Raw genomic sequence first — 19,773 nt, forward strand, 5'->3', positions numbered from 1 at the left:
TAACCCACTGAGGAGGTGTGTGAAGCTACAGAAACATCCACTGTGACACTAAGGCCGAATCTATGACAAGGAGGGTGAACACAGTGCCTTAGATTATCTGAAAACTCATGGAAAACACTGAAACACGTTCAAGGAAGCAGTGCTAGAACCTAGTTCATCTAACAAATGAGAGGATTGTCCAAACTGTTTGCCTTCATAGCTGACGTCAAATATTTCTCTTTCCCTCAGTCTCCCAGTGTCATGCTGGAAACAATTTTTAATCAAATCTACAAAATTCAGAGCACATCTGGATGCCAATTCAAGTTTCCCAGCTTGCTTTCTCTGTGTGAAGGAATGAATTAAAAACTATGTCTGATTACTACTATTAGACATGAAAATTCTGGTCAGAGGTTTGAGCTTGAGACTCAGCCACGTTTCATATGCTGTTTCTATTCCAGTATTAGAAATACTTCCAATTTTGTCATGTAATTTGCAACATCTGCTATTTTTCTTAAAGGCTCAACTCCTGACTGAAGATGATGACAATTTTGGTTGTCTCCAACACAAACAGAAATCTTAAGTTCATGGACTTTGTGTTCTAGAGGAAATAGGATCAAAAGGTGCCACGCAGACTCAGAAAACTGAAGTTAAACTAATTGAAACCCACTGTACTTCAGGCCATTCTTTCTACTTCTGTGGCTTTTGACTGCTTTAGATCATCAGCAAGTTTAGAAAATGGTTTCTTCTGACAGAAGCCCAACTGGCTGAACATTTGGGTATTGCATGAACTACATTCTTAGCCCAGTGTGGAGTCTGTAAAAAGGGGAAAAAAACACCCAAATGAGTTCCCTACAAAAAGGAGGGACTGAAACACAGGCACAACAGTTATTTCTTATAACATTGTTAATATCTGCTAGTTTTAGAATTGCTAATAATCATCAGGGTGATGCTGATTTGCATAGCTAGGCTTTTAAAAATCTTTTTTGTGGTCAGGTGGCTTGTGTTATGCTACTTGTGAGTCTTTCATGTTGCTAACTGTACATGTAATAGTGCTGACTATAGTTTTGCACAGGACAATGGAAAATGAGCAAGATGACAAAGTGTGTCTTAGTAGTCAAAAAAAGGAACCACAAACCCAGTGACTTGCTTTGTAGTTTTACCCTGGACAGAATCCTGTACTAACAGCTGTGCAGGTCCAGTGGCTTTTGTCTTTGAATACACAGAAGGGCATAAAAAAAGGGTATAAAAAACATCTTCTTGGGCCAGACTAGTAGTACAAGCCTAACATTTCATCTCTGAGAGTCACAGCAAGAGATATTACTTAGGAAGAGCACCTGAGCCTAGTTAATGTCTGCCATTTGCATTCCTCACAACTGGGGTGAGGATGTTGACTAGTTTGTCCCAGCCTTTAGCAGTTATCCACACTGCCATTCTTTTTTCTTAGATCTTTTGAATTTTCTCCCTAAGCACTTGATGTAATTTCCTCCACAAGCAACAGGTTACAGACAGCGACCATTCGCTGGTTTAAGATGCATTGCCTTTACAATTCTTGGTTGTACCCTCCTCAGCCTCCAAGCTGAGTTCCCATCCTTTTGTGTTTGTCATGTAAATTAGATGCTTCGCTGCCTTGATTATTTCAATTGTCCTCTTCCCCATCTTCTCTAACTTCACTATTTTCTTCTGGACATCTGGAGGCCAGGACCATGCACCGCACTGAAGAAGAGTGGCCCAAGGTTTTAAGTGCTGACAAAATTATGCTTTCTATTTTGTTCTCTCTAGATGATGCCCACCATTTTGTTTGCTTTTTTTGGCTGCCCCTGCACATTAGGCAGATGGGGTTAGAGAATCATCTTGTATGACTCCAAGATGGCTTTTCTGAGTGATAGCTGCTGGATGATTTAGATTATTTCCCCCTAAATGTATTGCCTTGTGTTTATTGATGTAGATACTCATCTGCCAAATGTTTCTGAGCTCCTTCTGGCTTTATTTGCCTTCTGGGGAAATTTAGTATTGCCTTCACTGTGTGGGTGATCTTTTCTCCAGATCATTGATGAAGATATTGAATAGAATTGGCCCCACTAATCCCTACTAACTTGCCCCACTAATCCTTGTCTGAAAAATTATCATGATGCTGTGCTCTTTCCTTCCTGCCTTTTACACAGCCATCATTTTCATATCCTGTAACCTTTTAGCAAACTCATCAAATTCTTTCCTCCAATCCTGTGACTTTTCCCACCACCTTCCATGTGGAACCTCATCAAATGCTTTTTGAAAGTCTGCATGGAGTAGGGCCACTGGATCTTGTTTATCCATTAAATCTCACAAATGAGGGGAGTTATGTTATCAAGATTTTGTGACTGAAGAAACAAATCCATAGAAATTCATGCTTTCCTTGAACCACAGCCCCAGAGATTAAGTGGGAGAGTCTCAGCATTATGGGATCTAGTCACTGACTTTCATCTACCTGTAGTACATTTGAAACCTGGTTGTAATATCAAGTGGTGTTATTACTTCTTGAATTCCACTCTTATCTGCAAGTCCAGAACATAAAATAATTCCTAAAACCAGCTGCTGCTGCTGTATATTTTAATCCACCTACTGAGCCTTGAAGGCTGAATCCTCTCTGTGTGCTTCTGTGTTTGTACTTGGTTTGTGTCATTCACAAGATAAGCTGCTCTTGCTGCTCAGATCCAAATTTCACAGCAACTGTTACATGAGGTGAAGAAGGAAACAGGATTAACATTTTTTTTTGCTTTAAGTGCTTATTGTGCAACAGAAGGTCAAGTCACCAAGTACTGACATAAAACACAAGGAAGAAACAAAAAACTGTGTAGGACAAGTACTGGTCACCCTTTCCTCACTTCCAGTCACGGCAGTGCAATGTTTTCTGGCGCGTAACTTCTGTTTCATTGTGGAGAACAGAGACTTGTGCATCGCAGACTGCTCACCTGGCTGTGATTGCTGAGGGCTGTTCTGCAGTGAGAGCTAACTATGTATTAATCTATAACCAGAGAAATCTTTGTTACTGGACCATCTTTCTAGGTGATTCACATGCACTGCAACCTGCTAGATGTGTTTAGTTGGTTGGTTTAATAATGATGATGATCTTCAAACTAAAAAGTACATGGATTTTAAGCCATTCCCGCATTCTTCTTGCCTGTCAATGTTTCATTGTTCACAGTTTCAGTGCATACACCAGTTGCAGAAAAAACATTTTTGGAAGAGAGACATCAAGAGCTTGTGAAGCCATTAATCGACTGGAGCTTTGCTCAGAGCAGGGCAGGTCTGCAAGTAGGTTAAGGTCTCTCTGAACCATGCTGGCAGCATGTTCAATAAACGTGTGAGTGAATACGGGGGGTGTTAAGGCTAAAGAGCAGCCAAGGCAAAGGTCACCTCTGGGGGCTAAGGAGTCCAGACCGCAGAGCCGCTTTACACCTGCCGAGGGTCTGAGCCACTGAAGTCTCTCTTCGGTCCATCCATCAGCAGCAATCTTCCCCAACGTTGCCCATGCTGACACCGGCCGCGCCCGCCGTGGGGCGGATCCCCCGGAGCTGAACGGGGGCCGGGACCGCCCCCGCCTCACTTGGCAGCGGGATGGGGCTGCGCTGGGCGCTGCTGGTCGCGCTCCTGCAGGCTGCGGGCGGTCGGGTGAGTGCGGGGAGTCCTGCAGGGCCGGGAGGCAGGCGGGGAGCTGCCCAGCTCTGCTAGACCGAGTGGCTGCTGGGATGGACACGGTGGTACAGTGAGAGTGCTGTTGGTGACCGGCGAGGAGCCATGCGAGCGGGCAGCGCTTTACTGAGCTGCTTATAGGGGTGGGATGAGAGAGGGCAGCGTTTCACTGCTCCTGCAGCCCCCGGAGATGTTGCTTGTGCTGAATTCTGTGTGTTCTCTGGAGGAATCTCCACTCCCATACTTAGGATTTCTTTAAAGCTCACCCTGCTCTCATTGGCTGTCGTTATTTCCTATCTTCCCAAAGCAATGACTAATGTTTTTTTCCTAGATGGTCGCTGGAAATGGGTTGCTTTCTCAGGCTTGTTCGAATATTTGCAAACACTTTGAGTGTCGTGGCAAGTGCAGAGTGTAAATCTGTCTGTGTTTGAACGAGGAAGAGCCGGTCCTGCTCTGTTGGATCCCTAAAACTCTTGTAAATGTACATAGAAAAGCCCTTGAATTTACATCTAACCCCGGCATGGTGCAGCTGTGGTCGTTGTCTTTTACATACAGCGGTGCCACTGGTTGGCAATTAAAACTTTTACCTCTTTAAACCAAAGAGCTTAATGGGCTGTGTTTGACTTGGATTGTATTTATGCTCCTCTAGTAGAGTGATAGTACTTTCCATCTGACTATACAGTGTCCTGGATTGTGAATGTTTTTACTGGATTTTTTGGTTCACGGTCTTTGACAGTGCCTGTTACTGTCAGTGTCAGATCTTGGTTTAGTGGATAATATCTTTTATTAGGACAGCCTTTGGGAAGACAGACCAGCTTTTGAATACATAAGCCTGAAGTTTTGAAATAGAAGAGCTGGTATTCCTGCTCCATGTGTGTTGCCAAATACACTTGTAATAAAGCATACTCTGGCTTCCTACAGACTTTGACTCGCTTCTCTGATTTCTGCAGTTCGCAAATAGCTTCTATATTCTGCACAGCCTCCTGCCAGCTTCTCCTGGGACAATGTTTGCATCTTAGGGTGGTGAGTGGCAATGAAGTAGAACCCCTAACAGGGAGCAAAGGGATACTGTTTTCTCAGGGGGAACATGAGTTGTACATCTGATTGGCAATGCAAGGATGGCTGCTTTACAGAAGTAAAGTGCAGTGTTGGATGGGTTTAACAGACCCCTAATCTTAGATATTTGCAGGAAAACAGCTTTAAAATAAACTTTATGATTTTACTTGGTACCACCTGATACAGCTCCAGTTGATTTGGGGGAGACTTGCCATTAGCTAATAACTAATCTTCCTCAGAATTATTTATTTTACACAGAATTTTGGGTTTTCCTGTCGTCAGCTGGTTTGGTAGCTCAGCAGACAGTAGCTTTTCACCCCAAGGTCTTTCCATAGAAACAGAGTTCTGTGTCAGAGTCCTTGGTGACTTCATTGTGGTTTTATGTACGTGAAGAACATTACATGCCAGATGCAGTTCCTCTTCAGACTCCTTTGTTTGACAGCTTCAGTTTGACGAAGGCAACTGTGTGAAAAAAGAACCAATAAAAATGGAAAGCAGACCAATAAAAATGTAGACATGTGACCTGAGATTAAAATACCTGCTTAAATATCTTTGTTTAAATGGCCTCCTCAAGTGAAAATGAATGTTGTGTGAATGGATTAATATATATATATATAGATTAATCTTTTAGTTCTGTTATGCAAGATACTTAAACTTAATTGCACACAAAGTCCAGGAATACAGGAGCAGGCTGTAAGGCAGGAATTAAAAGAAATTATGTTCATTCTAATTAATATTTTGCCTACAGGGAATGCATTACATTGTGATGTGCTGTTAGTGGTTGAGACCTGGACTTCCCCACCAAGAGGTAGAGCCAGGTTGGTGCATTGTATCAAGCCCTTCTAATCTGAAGGAAGTCTGAATGCAATTCTTCTTTTGCGTTGCATGACTCGTGCTCAACTTCAGTACAGATGTTAGGTTCTCATATGCCATTGGCCTCTGAACAACTGGGAGGGGACATCCCACAGGCCCTTCACTAGTGCTACTCCACACAGCACAGACTGAACTGGATGCCTGAAGATCATGAGATACAGGCATGTTCTCTGCTGGTTTTAGCTGGCGGTGAGTAGGATATAGGGCATTTTAGCAATGCTTGTGCATGTGTATATAGAAGAGTGGGTGATTTCAACCCACCACATTCTTTACCAATCCCTCCATTGGAATGGAGGCTGCTGTTAGCCCACTCCTCCCCAGTGATAAGTTAGATCACCTCTCTACTGGGTGTCTGAGTGCAGATGGGAAAATGATTCAGACAATGCAGGATGTCTGGCGAGAGACTCTTAAGTCACTGACATTTTTCATGTAACTTCTTAGTTATTGCTTAATACACAGGCATTGCAAAAGTGTCCCTAATGAGTTGTATAGTCAAATGCAAGCATTGTTTACCTATTTTGTGCCAAAATATATTTCTTCATTTGAAAGAGCTAGACCAAACTTCATGTTTAATAAGGTTTGTCCCTCTGCAGCTAGATAGATGAGACATTTTACCTGTACCTGTCAAATTAAATGAAGTCTTCCAAAATCTTCATTTTGCCTGTATAAATATCTTAAAAGTCTGCTGCTCTTAGGCACCCCTACCTGAACGGAGAAGTTCCAAAGCTATAATGCAAAAGAGGCAGCATCAGGTTAGTTTTCCTTCACTTGATCTGGTTATGGAACACCACACCCCAGTGAAAGCAGAAGACAGCATTAGAGCATACAGGAGATAGAGAGTAACAAAATACAAAGATTGTGGAATAGAGTCTGGCCCCTACTCATCAATCTCTAAGTCCAAAGTAGCCCAGCTCAGACCATATAATGGGTGAGATGGGTAGAAAACTGGGATCTTCTTGTAGCCAAGAAATCTAGGAAGAGTTTTATACCAAGTAAAAAGTCTATGCTTTCTATGACAAAGTAGAGGATTTAACTTCTGGCCTTGGCAGATCTGATTAAAGTAGTTTACATTGGAAGGAACTGCTGAAATGAATGGCCTGCTTCCAGTGCAAATAAAGTTGAGCTTGTGCATGTATACAAATTGTGTCTAAGTGAGTTACAAGTCCCTTTTTGCTTCCCATAATGTTCTTTGAAGACAGTTGGCAAGAAATTGTCAATTTTGTGTCCCTGAGAACCAAGGCTCATCAGATAAAATTTCAGGGAGATGGTATCAAGCACAACTTAAGAGAAATAGATGTGAACCCAGCAACCAACAGGTTTTCCTGTGCCTTTAACTCACAGGGCAGTATTTTTAACAGACAATGCAAGAGGATAAGAACAGTTTTTGCCAGGAAGCCTCTCCAGCACCAGGATTTGTGATGCAGTTTATTGAATTTCTCCTTTTTCCTTTTTTTCCTGTGTCTGGTCTTGCAGTGAAGTTTTATGATGTAAAAAGACTCTCAAGTGTTTGTTTTGATGAAGTTGATCAAAAATGGGGTGACAACACTTGATCTTTCCTCTTTTAATAAACAAGTAGCTTAAATGTAAAATACTTCTGATGAGAGCAAAGCCCTTCTCCTTCATCAGGTTTGAGTGTCAGCTCACATTTGCAAGTGGTGTAGTTTATTGTTGCCCATCCTGTGAGGGCGTTACACCAAGTCCACAGTTACTACTGAAGCTAGAAGACATGGAAAAGCCTTGTTTTTCTTTTGGAATTGGTTGTTATTCTCAGTTATAATGATTAAACTGATAATGTTGAAGCTGGTTTTGCCTCAGAATCTTCAATCCTTGTGCAATCTCCCTTTAAATAAGCCTTCAGTACTGGAAAGTAAAACTGGAGGCCAAAGTAGACATCTAAGGCTGTATCACGGTTCCTGCAAAGCTGCCTTTCTTCTCATCAAAAGAACGGAAAAATGCAGCTTGTGCTCAGCAGCTGTTTCTTCATTCACCTGCTCTAATGTTTAAGGAGAATGTTCTTCTCTTTTGGGATCATCCTTCCCCACCCCATCACAGTTTCTAGCCTGTTAAAAGCGTCTTTTAAAGTTTATTCTTCAGTTTGCTACATGCCAGTTTCTTGTTGATCTGCCTGTGAAAGAATGGGGCTGGTATTCGTGAAACCCACCCCCAGTCTCCCTGGTTTGAGTCTCTGACTCAACTGACTGATCAGAAGAGATCAGAATTGTTTTCATCTCTGGGCAGCGTTCCCAGCTTTCACAGGTTTTAAAGAGGAGCAGTGAAACTTCTGCTGAAAGTCTCCTTCCGTTTCTTTTCTGTAATGAACATTGAACTCAAGAAGGTGTTTCTTGGCCTTCGCATTTTCAGGAAAGGCTCATTTTGACACTGCCCATTGAGTTGATGGGTGAGATCCTGTTTCTGATATACAGTGGAAAATTATTTCAACAAGCCACATAAGAAAATGTTTCAGCAGTTGGTGAGAGTGGGAAGTGTTGGTGGACTTTGTCAGTAATGTGAAGACACAATAGATAATCAACAAGTATTTTCAGTAAGGAGGAAGGATGTTTTCATTACTGGCCTCCAAAGAGGTCCTTCCTGTTTTGATTTCTCTATTAATAATACTTTAAATGTACTTCTCCAAATGTGTGTAGATTGTGTATGGAGCAGTCTCTTTAGACTGCAGAAAACTGAGCAGTGTCAGACACTTTTTGAGCTGCATCTTTCTGGTCTAGCAGGAAACTCCTACACTTGTACTATCTAACATCAGCCTTTTTCCTTGGGGCGAGTATATTTTTCTCTTTGAAAACAGATCGCAGGTCCTCAGATAGTTTGACACTTGTTCCTTAAATTCACTGAGCAGTGCTGATTGGTGTGAGCAGAAAATTAGGTACACTGTATTTCATGACAGGTTCTTCTGCATTTGACCTGCTATATGAGGTAAGTGACAGAATAGCAGAGGAACCTCTAAATGGTCTCAAGTAGCTTATAAGCTGTGCATTCTCCTTCAGCTTTTTAGCATCTGCCGCTTTCTGTTTCATCAGACCTACATCAGTGTCTTGGAAGGGAAGGTGGTTATAATGGTACTGATCTTTAAGTCTTTGTCTCCTTTGAGTCTCTAGGGTCAGAATAGATTTGTGACTCATTTTTTTCCATTCATTTCTCCTAGAAACTACAGTCTGCACAATGCAACAATCCCACCACTGAATTCTATGATGAAGGACTTAATAAATGTTGCCGCCGGTGCCCTCCAGGTAGGTTATAAATCAAACTAGTTCCTCACACAGCCAAATTCAGTCAGTTTTCAGATGAACATATTACATTTTGATTATTTTTTTTATATACCTCTGAGGAGCATCAGATGTATAAAACCAGATCAGATTTTTCCTGTTGCATTGCACTCTAGCTGGACGACAATAAAATGCTCTGACTGTAAAATTGTCTGTAAAAGAGACCCATAGTCCATCAGAATTGGAATTCTCTTACAACTTCAATTTGCATGGGGCCTATCAGAAGGTAGGCTTCTGACCTCTCAGTAGCACAGCTTTGCTTGGTGTTTTGATCAAAGTATGTTTAAATCAACACTGCAACAGCTCACAAAGGGAATGACAAAAATCAGGCAACACATCTCAGACCCAAGCCCGCTAATAACAAATATGGTGTAAACCAAGGCATTGGGGAGAGCATAGTTTCTGTACTTTGGTAATATCCCTTATATAAGGGGTTTTCTGTTGGACAGGTAAACCTATATTTGGTCATGAAGCACAGAAGCTATGTGCTTTGAGATGTGATGTCTTGTGCTCCTGTGATAATTATTAGTGTTAGCAGAAGTCATTGACTGCAGAAGCGTGGGAGCGTGGGTTTGGTTTTTTGTGGGTAGTAATGCCATGTGAAGGTTTTCATAACAGAATTTTTGCAGCAAGCTGCCCTCATATTATTCCATCAGACACAGCAAAAACTTGCCAACTTTTTGTCATCACGTGCTTAGCTAACAAAATCCGTCTCCACAAATGCTGAATTCTTTTCAGAGAGATCCGGAAGTTCAGACAGGAAATCAGTTTATGCTGAAGCAGCCACAGTTGCTTCAATTAACTGCAAATGTCTAGATAGATCTGACAAACTTCCTTTGGTAAAAACACAGCAGATGAAAGATGATAGTTTACAGATGAAACTTTTATTCTCTTGTGGAATATATGATCAGTCTGCATCTCATTAGTCTTAATGTTTTGGATCAACGAACTCTGGACTCGCTGTCGGAAGTCTAAAATCTTTACTTTTGTGAATCTGAATTTTTTTTACTAGAGTTTATCAAACATTGAAGCTTAAAGCATTAGCAGGATGTGGAAGATAGAATTTTTAAGCTGCCAGTAAGTGTTTGGAAATAGTTTCTATGGTTCACTTCCAGGGCCCCTTCTTTTGAATTACACAGATTCTCCCAGGAGCTCCAACGACTCTTTTAGTGTTATTTCTGCTTTCTGAGGATGTTTTCCTGGATATTTCTGTACAGGATATGAGACATTGACTTCTGTCTTCTTCCTTCTTTAAAGCAATGGCAACTGAGGTGTTTTCCCTCCTCCAGAATGGATATGTTGGAGTTCCTATTTGCTTATTCCCACCACTGCAATAAACTCTTTTGCTTCTGAGAGACATTGGGGAAATGACCTTTGGCAACTTTTGATTTTGTGTGGGATGCCAATGGCTTCAGGAGCTCATTGCTTAGATCTGTTAGGACTGCCTGACAATGATTGGCTGAAGGGGTGAAGGAAAAAGAGTGAGCCTGTGTTCCTTCAAGAGTGACAAGTGATGAAGTTCTGAAGGTCTGTTTGTGGTAATACTTTGTTATGCCTCCTCCACTTGCTGCCTGTAAAGGTAGTCAGGGCCTCACCCAGACACATCATTCTAGCACATAGCTGACTTTCAGCATGAAACACTATCCTGTGTTTCACCACAAAACGCAGATCTTATGCAGGTAAAAAAGTTTGGTTTATGTACTATGGTAGCTGCATCTAAGTATGTGCTGAGGGGTTTTGTTCAGGAGAGGCCACCTTGTTTTGAACATGCACTGAATTGAATGTAAGAAAAGGGGTTAAACATGAATAGCACAAAAGAAATCAGAATTTCCCTTTGTAAACATGCAGTCCTCCTTTAAATGAAGACTTGCTTGGTATACCTTAACCAATCTGACAGTGCCTGTGAAGGGAAGGAGTTTCTACAGCTAAGAGTGAAACTAAGGTTAAATGTTTTCTAGTGTTTTTCACCAATGAGATGCTTTCTCTGGTTTGTTTTGAATAGGTGAATATAGAACAGAGCGCTGCAGTCACACAGCGGACACAAAGTGCAGTCCCTGTAGACCCAATACCTATACAGCAGTTTGGAATCAATCTCCTCAGTGCTTTGCCTGCTCACCACCCTGCAGGAAAGGTAGGTTTGAATTATTAAAGAGGCACCTGTGACTCTAACAGCCTGCTCAAGCAGCTCCAAAGCTGGTCAATTACAGTATGAAAATGTCTGTAGTAAGGTCTCCAATCACTTTAATGCAGTTGCATGATCAGCATAAGCTACAAATCTTAGTATGGCCTCCAGATGTGCATATTTGTGATTATAATAACCATAGAATGCAACTGCAGGTCCAGAGTTTCAAGTGTGCATTATACAGATGCAAATTTCTCTTTTCCTAGAGAGAGAGGAACCACTTCTGCAAATGTAGATATTGGAGCATATATGATATTTGTTTCAGGAGGGTGTACTAGCCAGAAGCTGTAACATTGTGGTGTTTGAACATAATCTCATATCCACTTGAAACATTGCAGGCTATGATTTTAAATGTTGCTAATACCATCTTGCTTTATTCTTGTTTTAAAAACCAGGATTTGTGCAGAGTCAAGCATGCACTAAGTCACAGGACAGAATCTGTAGCTGCCCACCCAATGAGTGGTGCACTTTGAAAATATCTGAGAACTGCAAAATATGTCAAGTGCACAGCAAATGTGGAAAAGGTTACAGAGTTTCCAGGAGAGGTAATTTAAATCTCAGCACACAGGAGTTTTACCACATGAAGAGGGTTTTTTTTTTTGCATTAATAGCCCACAAATATCTCTGAATCTGCCTCCAACTCAGTAAATTACAGTGATACAGTTATGCATTCTTTTTTAGTGCCAGCTTTACCTTAGCAGGTAGGCAGTAATTAGTGCAACTATTCTCAAGAGGCATCTCCAAAGGGAGAACATCCTTTAGTCTGTTAGCACCATATATGATAAATTCCCCCATTCTAATTTAATCTTCTTCTTTTTTGCTCTACTGTGTGATTTATTCTCTAACAGGTGATTTAGATTCAAGACCTCTTAGCTCCTCCTTAAATCTTTGAAATGGGGCTTCAGGTTCAATTTTGTTTACAGTAAATAATGGTGACTTCTTGGTGTCCTGCAGAATTCATCTGTTGCTATTAGCTGATGAAATTCACCACTGATAATGTAGCTGTCTCCAGATGATAAATAGTACCCCAAGAGGCAGAACACTGTGTGTTTTTAAGAAAATAAGAAAAAAAGATACAGAACTTCTGCAGAGTGGAATAGGTGGTCAGTCCTCAGGGACTGGTGAAAAACCTCCACTTTTTCTGCAGTGCCACATTTTAAACTCTTGGTGGGTTTTTACTATCAAGGGAACCAGGCTAACAGCTGATTAAATGTCAGGTGTTTGTTTGGGTTGGATGTTTCAAACAAATCTCTCCCGTGGCAGTTGCAAACTGTATTTTGTGTACTGCCTCTCTATCACTTCCCAGATCTGTACCACAGACCTTGCTTATTCACTCTTGTTTCTCACTAGATGACTAACTGGAGATTTTTCTCTGTTTGAAGGGACAGATAGCACAGACACAGAGTGTACACCTTGTCCTCCTGGCACTTTTTCACATGAGGAATCGTACGCTACCAGCTGTATACCACACACAGTGTAAGTCAGTGTTTCTGTCTAACCCTAAGTGTGCACAGAGTTGCTTTCTTTCCTAACATCTCGTTTTGCTCCTTGCAGTTGTAAATCAGTGGCAGTTCCTGGAAGCAGCATCAATGACACTGTTTGCAGTGACTCGAGAACAGCAGTTGCCACAGCTCTACCTCACACTATTTTGAACCTGCTCCTGAGCCAAAGCTCAGCTTCCAATCAGCCTCAAATAATAACTCAACCTGTCATTTTAAACTCTGTACCTGAGATGTCTCATATCATTGGTAAGCTATTAACCCATTTAAAGTCATTCATGTCTGGATAGGGAACAAGCTGACATTTAGTTCTCAGTTTCTTACCACAACAAATGAACTATACCCAAACAGAACCTAAGAGGAAAGAATTCAGTGTGACACTACTTGGAGTGAGTTGTGTATTTACCTATGCATCTGCACTACCAGAGTGCATTCCACAGTCCTTGTAAATTTGGAAGTATTTCTAAAAAGGCCCAAACTAGACCCTGCAAGGCATTGCCTGAGAATTGCTGCCATGAGGAGCTGGGAGAAGAGGTTGTATCTTAGATTCTGGACTGAGGCAAACCTGACTTCATAAACATCCTGGTCTCTGGAGACTTCTGTGAGGCTTTCCTGAGACAAGAAGTCCTCCTAGCCTTGACAAGTGTGGATGTATTCTTTCCTCTTCACAACCTGTCCATAAAGTCTGTGTAAGAGCTTTCTGGGCTATCTAGCCTTGTATTTAATAAACCTGTTATCCTGGAAAGATATATTTTGTGACTGAAACCGAAAGTCTGTCCTCACTTTTCAGGACAGGAAGAATCAAATTTTATGAAGTGGCAGAGACTGAAATGAGACTTTGATGTCTGAGAATAGAGGCATCACATGTGAATGTCAGACACAGCTGATACTTCTAAATTTAGCTTCTGTAGTCAAAACCAGAAAAACTGCAAAACTTACCTCTTTTCAATTAGATGTTTTTTGTCAGATCAACCTGCTAAAGAATTTAATCTTTTTTTTATTTTCAGGATCAGTAGCAGGGCCATTGTTATTGGTCTTGATAATTGCTGGTTTGGGATTCTGCTTAGTCTACAAAAAGAAAGGTAAGGTTCATGAAGTGAAAACAAGCAGATCTGTAGGTACTGGAATGAGCATGACCCTATTTCCTACTGATTTGAGCCTAGTGGTTAACTGACATTAGTGTGTTAGAAGATGCTATCTCTCTTCAAAGCTGTTCTGGTGGCTGGATATGGATGTATTTCCACTAATGTGGAGATTCTTTTGTCTTTAATAACATATGAGTTAGTTTATCTTTTTTCAAGAGGACAAGGCAATTACTTACATTTAAGTCACCTCTGGAGATTATTCCAGGAGCAGAGGATATCAGTCAGGTGAGTTAAGAGAGCGGCCTGAGCAAATAAATTTGGGTGCTGATGAGTTGTCTTTTCTCCCCTGCAGCCCCTGTATGCTCTCCCTCAACTACAAAAGCAGATTTGGTGAGTGTCACTCCTTCCTGTTCACCTTCTCCATTTCTTTAGCAGTTGCACAGAAATCAGGCACCCCTCCAAATTACAAGTAGAAGAAGACTACACAGCAGAAGTACCACAGGAATGAGAATGGGGTGGTTTGGTCCCCAAGCTAGAGTGCAAGCTGTCCCTTATCTAACCCACATAATGTGCCATCTTTACTATGTTAGGCGCTATTAGCAATAACACACAGCTCTGGTTCAGCAGATGGGATTTGGGAGTCTTTTTCCCTGGGTAGTCTATGAAGTACTGCAGGTGCCTTCAGGAGAAGGGTTCATTTTGTTGAACACCATGAGTCATCACTATGCAAGTGGTTTCTTTAGCTAAGTCCTGACCAGTTCTTTGTCAGTGTTTGTTTGACAAGATTAATGATAAACATTTCTCTGCCAATCTTCCAGTCGTCTTCCCCTACAGAAAAAGAGCATGACAAAAAAGTAAGAAATACAGGATTGCAAAACTCCAGCAGTTCTGAGCAGGAGGAACATCATCTCTTGGAAACACCTGGGTCCATCAGCAGCTCCCCAAATAATTCAATCGGATCTGCAAGAGTCACTGTAATAAGTAGCAACAATGGAAAGAAAGCAACAGAAGGATTTCAGCAGCAACATTCAAATGTAGACCATTGTAAGCTTCACAGCGGAGACAGACACAGCTCTGCAAGTTCAGGTAAGAATGTATCAGAATGATGCAGAACCTCTTGAAATTTGATTATCAGTTATGAGTCTTTTTAGCAGAAATTTAAATGGCAGGATAAAACACCAGACTCATGTTCAGAGACAGGTATTTAGTAACTTTGGAAAAGAAAAAGTGATTGTTTTGTCAGCCTGAGACAGTAGAGTGTGTGGGGAACAAATTATTTGCAGACTAGGAGATGAGTGTGATGGTAGCTCTTACCTGTGAGTGGGAGTAAGTGCCAAAGGCAGCAGTGAGAAAAGAGCGTTGTCAAAAGCAGCTGAAATAGTAACAGCTGGGTAGGAGTTGGCTGTGAGCCAGGGCTCTGTATTAATGTTTTTATTTTGGGGATGACACACAGATGTTATGGTATCAAAAAACCTTACAATGATACAGCACCAACTCCACCAGCTTGCCTAAATTAAGCAAGAAGACATTTAGTGTCTCTTTGAACTTTAATCACAGAATCACCAAGGCTAGAGAAGACCTTAACATCGAGTCCAACTGTAACCCAACTAATCTGTATCCTGAAGTGCCACATCTACAGGCTCCTTAAACATCACCAGGGGGGGCAACTACACTACCTCCCAATCCAACCAGCCTCTTCTGGCTTTCATTCTTCCATGTTTAATGTGTTTTCTGTTTATTTGACAGAACATTCTGGTAACGGAGGAACGCAGGTGAATGTGACTTGTATTGTTAAAGTGTGTAGTCCAGACTGCAGTTCCCAGTTCCCAGAACAGCCTAGTTCAACTAGTATGGATTGTGGCAACACTCCCAAGCATTCCCCAGCAGGGGAAAAGATTCCCCTTTCAAAAGAGGAAAACCTCTTGAAAAATGAAACTGAAATCCGGATCTCAGTGGGAAATGAGGGCAGCTTACTTCAAGACTTGCTTCTGGAGGAAACGAAGTTCCCTCAAGGAATTCAAGATGTGAAGATGAAAAACAGTTAAAAGAAATGACAGATTACAAGATCGTATATTGATTGATACAATGAAACAACTCCTTACCCTCTGAAATAAACATTATGTTAAATGTGGCCTTTCTGCAGAGACTTGAATTTCAGATGAATATGAACTGGTGCTTTGAGGGTTGTGATCTCTTTTGTCAGCTTTGACCTGAAGAATGATCTTTGCAGTTTAAAAGAATTGGACTGCTTTTGCTTTTAAACTGAATGGCCAACTACTCCCTTTCCTTTCCCATAGCCTGGAGAGACTTGACAGATTTGAAAAGGACTATTGATGCCTTTGCTTTTTCTCCTGAGTCTTCTGGTCTTGCTTGTGCTCATTATTGGACCAAACTTCTCAAATCAATCATAGGTACATCAAGGAGTTAAATTGTTTACAGGAACCTTTTTTAGTAGATTACAACTATTAGTTTTAAAGAATAGCATTTCATTAGCTGTATATAGTTGATTTCATTTTAGAGAAGAAAATCTAGATCAGTTGTTATCTTGAAGGAGGAAGTAAGTACCTTTTATTGACAGCTCTAAAGTTTGTCATCTTCATGTCCTGATTTAATATGATTCTGACCTCATTTCTGAGGTTAACCATAGGCCCCAGTTCCAGTGAGTATTCCATGTGAATATGTATGCCAGCTAGCTAACACCCATTGACCTCAGGAAAGGACTCTCTTGATGTCTTAATCTATTAAAAGTGGAATTGACTGGAACCTCAGAACCAGAAAATCTTGTTCTCCTTCACCTCTTGCTTGGCGCTAAAGATTCAACAACCTCTTACAGAAATTTATCAGAGGTTCTCCTTGAACCAAGTGGGTGTCTTTTGGGTTTGGAAGGCAATTCTTAGGATCCCATTTCCTCTAATTATATTTTAATTGTATGACTGAACTGACAATTGTGGCATCTATATTCAACCAAAATTTGCCATGTGGTATCTGAATTACATTTGAATGAAGTCATACAGGTAGGCATAACTTCTTTCTTCTGCACCACAAAAACAACCTGGTGTACTAGGTGATGATTTTACTTCCAAATGACTATTCTACTCTACTCTACCTCAAGAAAAACTAAATGCAACAGTTATTTCTGAGGCTTTAGACTGAAAAGGACCATTCTGGAATAGTGTTTCTTCTACAGCTACAGAAGGGATGCAGATTGTAAACATCTGAGTTTTAAACTCTCACAAAAGTGATGAAAAGAAACTGACAACCAGCAAACAGATCTTTAATTCTACTTTGCAGAAACCTTTTACAACTGTATTAAATATGTATTAAACATGTACTTGATTTTCAGAAAGGACTTTTGACAATGGGCATGCAAAACTGAAGTGTTCAGGCAAGAAAAGAACGTGCTTTTATACAGTGCTTCAAACTCTTGCACTGTACCGAGTATGTGACTGTCATGTCAGCTCTCAGTATTGGGACTGAGAGCTGGAAATTGGGACTGAGGAAGGAAAAAAAAGAGTTTTGAAGTTTCACAAATACTTTAAAAGGAGGCTCCTGCTACAGCAGTTAACTTACTGGGTTTCCAAGTTATGGAAATGCATGACAGAAAGCAATCCAAGTTTTATGCTCACATAGGAAAAATGTGCTTGCATCTGCTTATAAAAAGTAAAAATAAAAGCCAGCCTTTTTGTAATTACATTTCAGTTTCTAAGCTCTCCAGTAAACAAATTCGTATTTCCGGAGCGATTCTTTAATTACATAGGTTGAGATGCTGCTTTCCCAACCTTTCTGTCCTTTGGTTACCACCTCACTAGAAGAGGGCAGCTCTGTGCATAGGCTCTGTGCTGAGGAGGACTCTGATCAAGAGACGCCTCTCTTTCACTTCACCGCCGATAAACAAAGTCGTAACTTTACTGCCATTTGCGCTACACGACGGCTGCTGTAAGGGGCCCCTCAGGAAGACCCCGGCCCCATGAGCGCTTCTAGCCAGGCCTCCCAGACACGCAGACCACTTGCTGAGCTCTACCGCCAGCGCGATGCCCCTGTTCCGGGACTGCGGGGTGGGGCGCAGCGAGGCCGGCCCTATCCGGCCCCGCCCCAAGGAGGCGGAGGAGGCGCGGATCGATAGCTCGGCACTCCCCTACCCAGGCGTCCCCCGGTCGGTTGTCCGGGAATCGATTGGCGTGCGGCCGGCCGACCCCCGCTCACTGTCCAAGAGCGGCTGCCACCGGGAGCCCAGGTGGGTACCGGCGGCGTGGGAGCGTGGGGTGATGCCGCCTTGGCCCCGGGCCTTGACTGTCATTTCCTCCTGCGTCAGCCTTATGATCCGAACTGGGCTGCGGCTGCATGGCGCGGGCCCGGTCCTGAGGGGCCCCTCCCTGCCTCACGCCCCTCGCAGGGCTCCGCCCCGCCGCCCCGGCACTGGGGGGGCGAGGGGCACTCGCACGGTCCCTCGTCCCTGAGCCTCGGGGCGGCGGACGAGAGCGCTCCCCCTTGGCTCTCAGCCCTGCGGCCGGGCCTCAGGGTGCCCCTCAGGCGCCCTCCCCGCGTGGCGCAGGCCGCTTGCCCCCGGCCTGTCCGTGGCTTTCTTGGGGCTCTTTCCGGCCGCCTCTGCGCAAGGTGACCTTTCGCTCCGCCACGCGTTGCGTGCCAACAGGTCTCTCCTGTCTGTGTCCTCCTCCCCACGATGTGTTCGCTTGCCTGGAAAGGGAGAGAAGGGAGACTGCTCTGAAGGTACTTCCCCGCCCTTCTCGTGTAACCGGGCGCTGAGACAAATGCCCCCCGTCTTCCTTCGCACTGACAGGCGAGATCGTCCCAGCTCGCTTCCCTCGTTGCTGTGCAGCCTTTGAGCTGTCGCTGGCCTCGCTTCCTCAGGGCCTGTCTTGTCCTCCCTGTTGAAAAAAAATGATCTTTTTTCCAGAGAAAGTGGGCCAGTTTTGAGCGAGGTCCTGGTTTGGACTTCGTTTCTCATCCTGCTAGTCATTGCATATTAAACAAAATATCAAGCCACTGGCATAGAAAATGTGTTCTGTTTTCCTTTTGGCTGCCACAGCAGTGGACTAGAAAGGTACAAATGTAAAGCCCTTAAAACATTGGAAAGGTTCATAAATAGCTTTTATTATGTACCACAAGCTTAGGTTTAGGAAGTAGTTTACTTACAGTTCTTATGACAACTTAATTCACTGGAGGCTTTCAGTCACAGTATCTGAAGGGGGCTACAGGAAGGCTGGGGAGGGACTTCTCAGGATCTCAGGGAGTGATAGGACTAGGGGGAATGGAATGAAGCTGGAGGTGGGGAGATTCAGGCTGGAGGTGAGGAGGAAGTTCTTCACCATGAGAGTGGTGAAGCCCTGGAATGGGTTGTCCAGGGAGGTGGTTGAGGCCCCGTCCCTGGAGGTGTTTAAGCCCAGGCTGGATGAGGCTCTGGCCAGGCTGCTCTAGTGTGGGGTGTCCCTGCCCATGGCAGGGGGCTTGGAACTAGATGATCCTTGTGGTCCCTTCCAACCCTGACTGATACTATGATACCACCCTGTTCAGTGCTTCTGAATGTTTCTTCAGGATCTTTCCTCTGATTTAGCTCCTAACAGCCATAGATTTCTTATTTTAGGTATTGATATTTTAAAGGATAACACGACAAGGATTAGTGTATTTGCTTCTGTTTGAACTTCAACTTTCTGGTCAATTTCATTAGAATTAAAGCCTGTAAGGTAAGATTGTGGCCCCACACATATGAATGCTTTGGTTTCATTATGTGGAATAAGACTGCTGGTTTTGAAAAAAAAGCTGAGAAATTTTACAAAGATAGAAATGTGAAACATCTTTCACATGAAGATGAGCTTTAACTGGATGTAACTTTCCTGTGGTAGGATATTTGTGTTCCATTCTGCCTGGCAGCATAGTTTCACTTTGCAGCCTTTAGGAAAAGTGTTTCAATATTTGCTTAAATCTGATTATTTTAGTTAACTGTTACTAGTTAAATGTTTCCATTCCCTGTTTTGGTTGTGTTTTGGTTTTGTTGGGTTTGTTGGTTTTTTTTCCCCTCCTCCCCAGTTTATTTTAAGAAATAAAGGCTTTAATGTTGGGGCCTAAATCAAGCAAACCTCACTGTGGGAAATCCCTTGGTATAAAATTTCAAATGTGTGTCTTGAAGTTGT

The 19,773-nt window shown here is 42.5% G+C and overlaps 2 protein-coding genes across 8 annotated transcripts in view; both read left to right on the forward strand.

Moving 5' to 3' along the window:
• The first annotated feature begins 12 nt into the window (after window positions 1–12).
• LOC137451177 (tumor necrosis factor receptor superfamily member 1B-like) lies at window positions 13–17,315 on the forward strand. Of its 2 annotated transcripts, none has more exons than XM_068158465.1 (10): window positions 13–3,627; window positions 8,738–8,822; window positions 10,861–10,989; window positions 11,436–11,585; window positions 12,429–12,516; window positions 12,595–12,788; window positions 13,547–13,621; window positions 13,977–14,014; window positions 14,443–14,710; window positions 15,371–17,315. In XM_068158465.1, the coding sequence occupies exons 1-10, from the start codon at window positions 3,574–3,576 to the stop codon at window positions 15,667–15,669; spliced, it is 1,380 nt and encodes a 459-aa protein (XP_068014566.1). In that variant the 5' UTR covers window positions 13–3,573; the 3' UTR covers window positions 15,670–17,315. The 2 variants fall into 2 exon arrangements, with proteins under 2 accessions (XP_068014566.1, XP_068014565.1); XM_068158464.1 differs by having other exon boundaries at window positions 14–3,627; window positions 12,423–12,516.
• A 416-nt stretch (window positions 17,316–17,731) lies between these two features.
• VPS13D (vacuolar protein sorting 13 homolog D) overlaps window positions 17,732–19,773 on the forward strand; it is a 101,284-nt gene continuing 99,242 nt past the window's right edge. For 5 of the 6 annotated variants that reach the window (XM_068158468.1, XM_068158466.1, XM_068158471.1 and 2 more), the window contains exon 1: window positions 17,732–17,858. The gene's annotated coding sequence lies outside the window, so the exon portion shown is untranslated. Of the gene's footprint in view, window positions 17,859–18,275; window positions 18,353–19,773 lie in introns of all 6 variants that reach the window. The other variant, XM_068158467.1, reaches the window with a different exon arrangement.

The sequence above is a fragment of the Melanerpes formicivorus genome, unplaced genomic scaffold, assembly GCF_026170545.1.
Source record: "Melanerpes formicivorus ecotype bairdi unplaced genomic scaffold, bMelFor1.0.p_v2 SCAF_39, whole genome shotgun sequence".
Taxonomy (NCBI): Eukaryota; Metazoa; Chordata; class Aves; order Piciformes; family Picidae; genus Melanerpes; species Melanerpes formicivorus.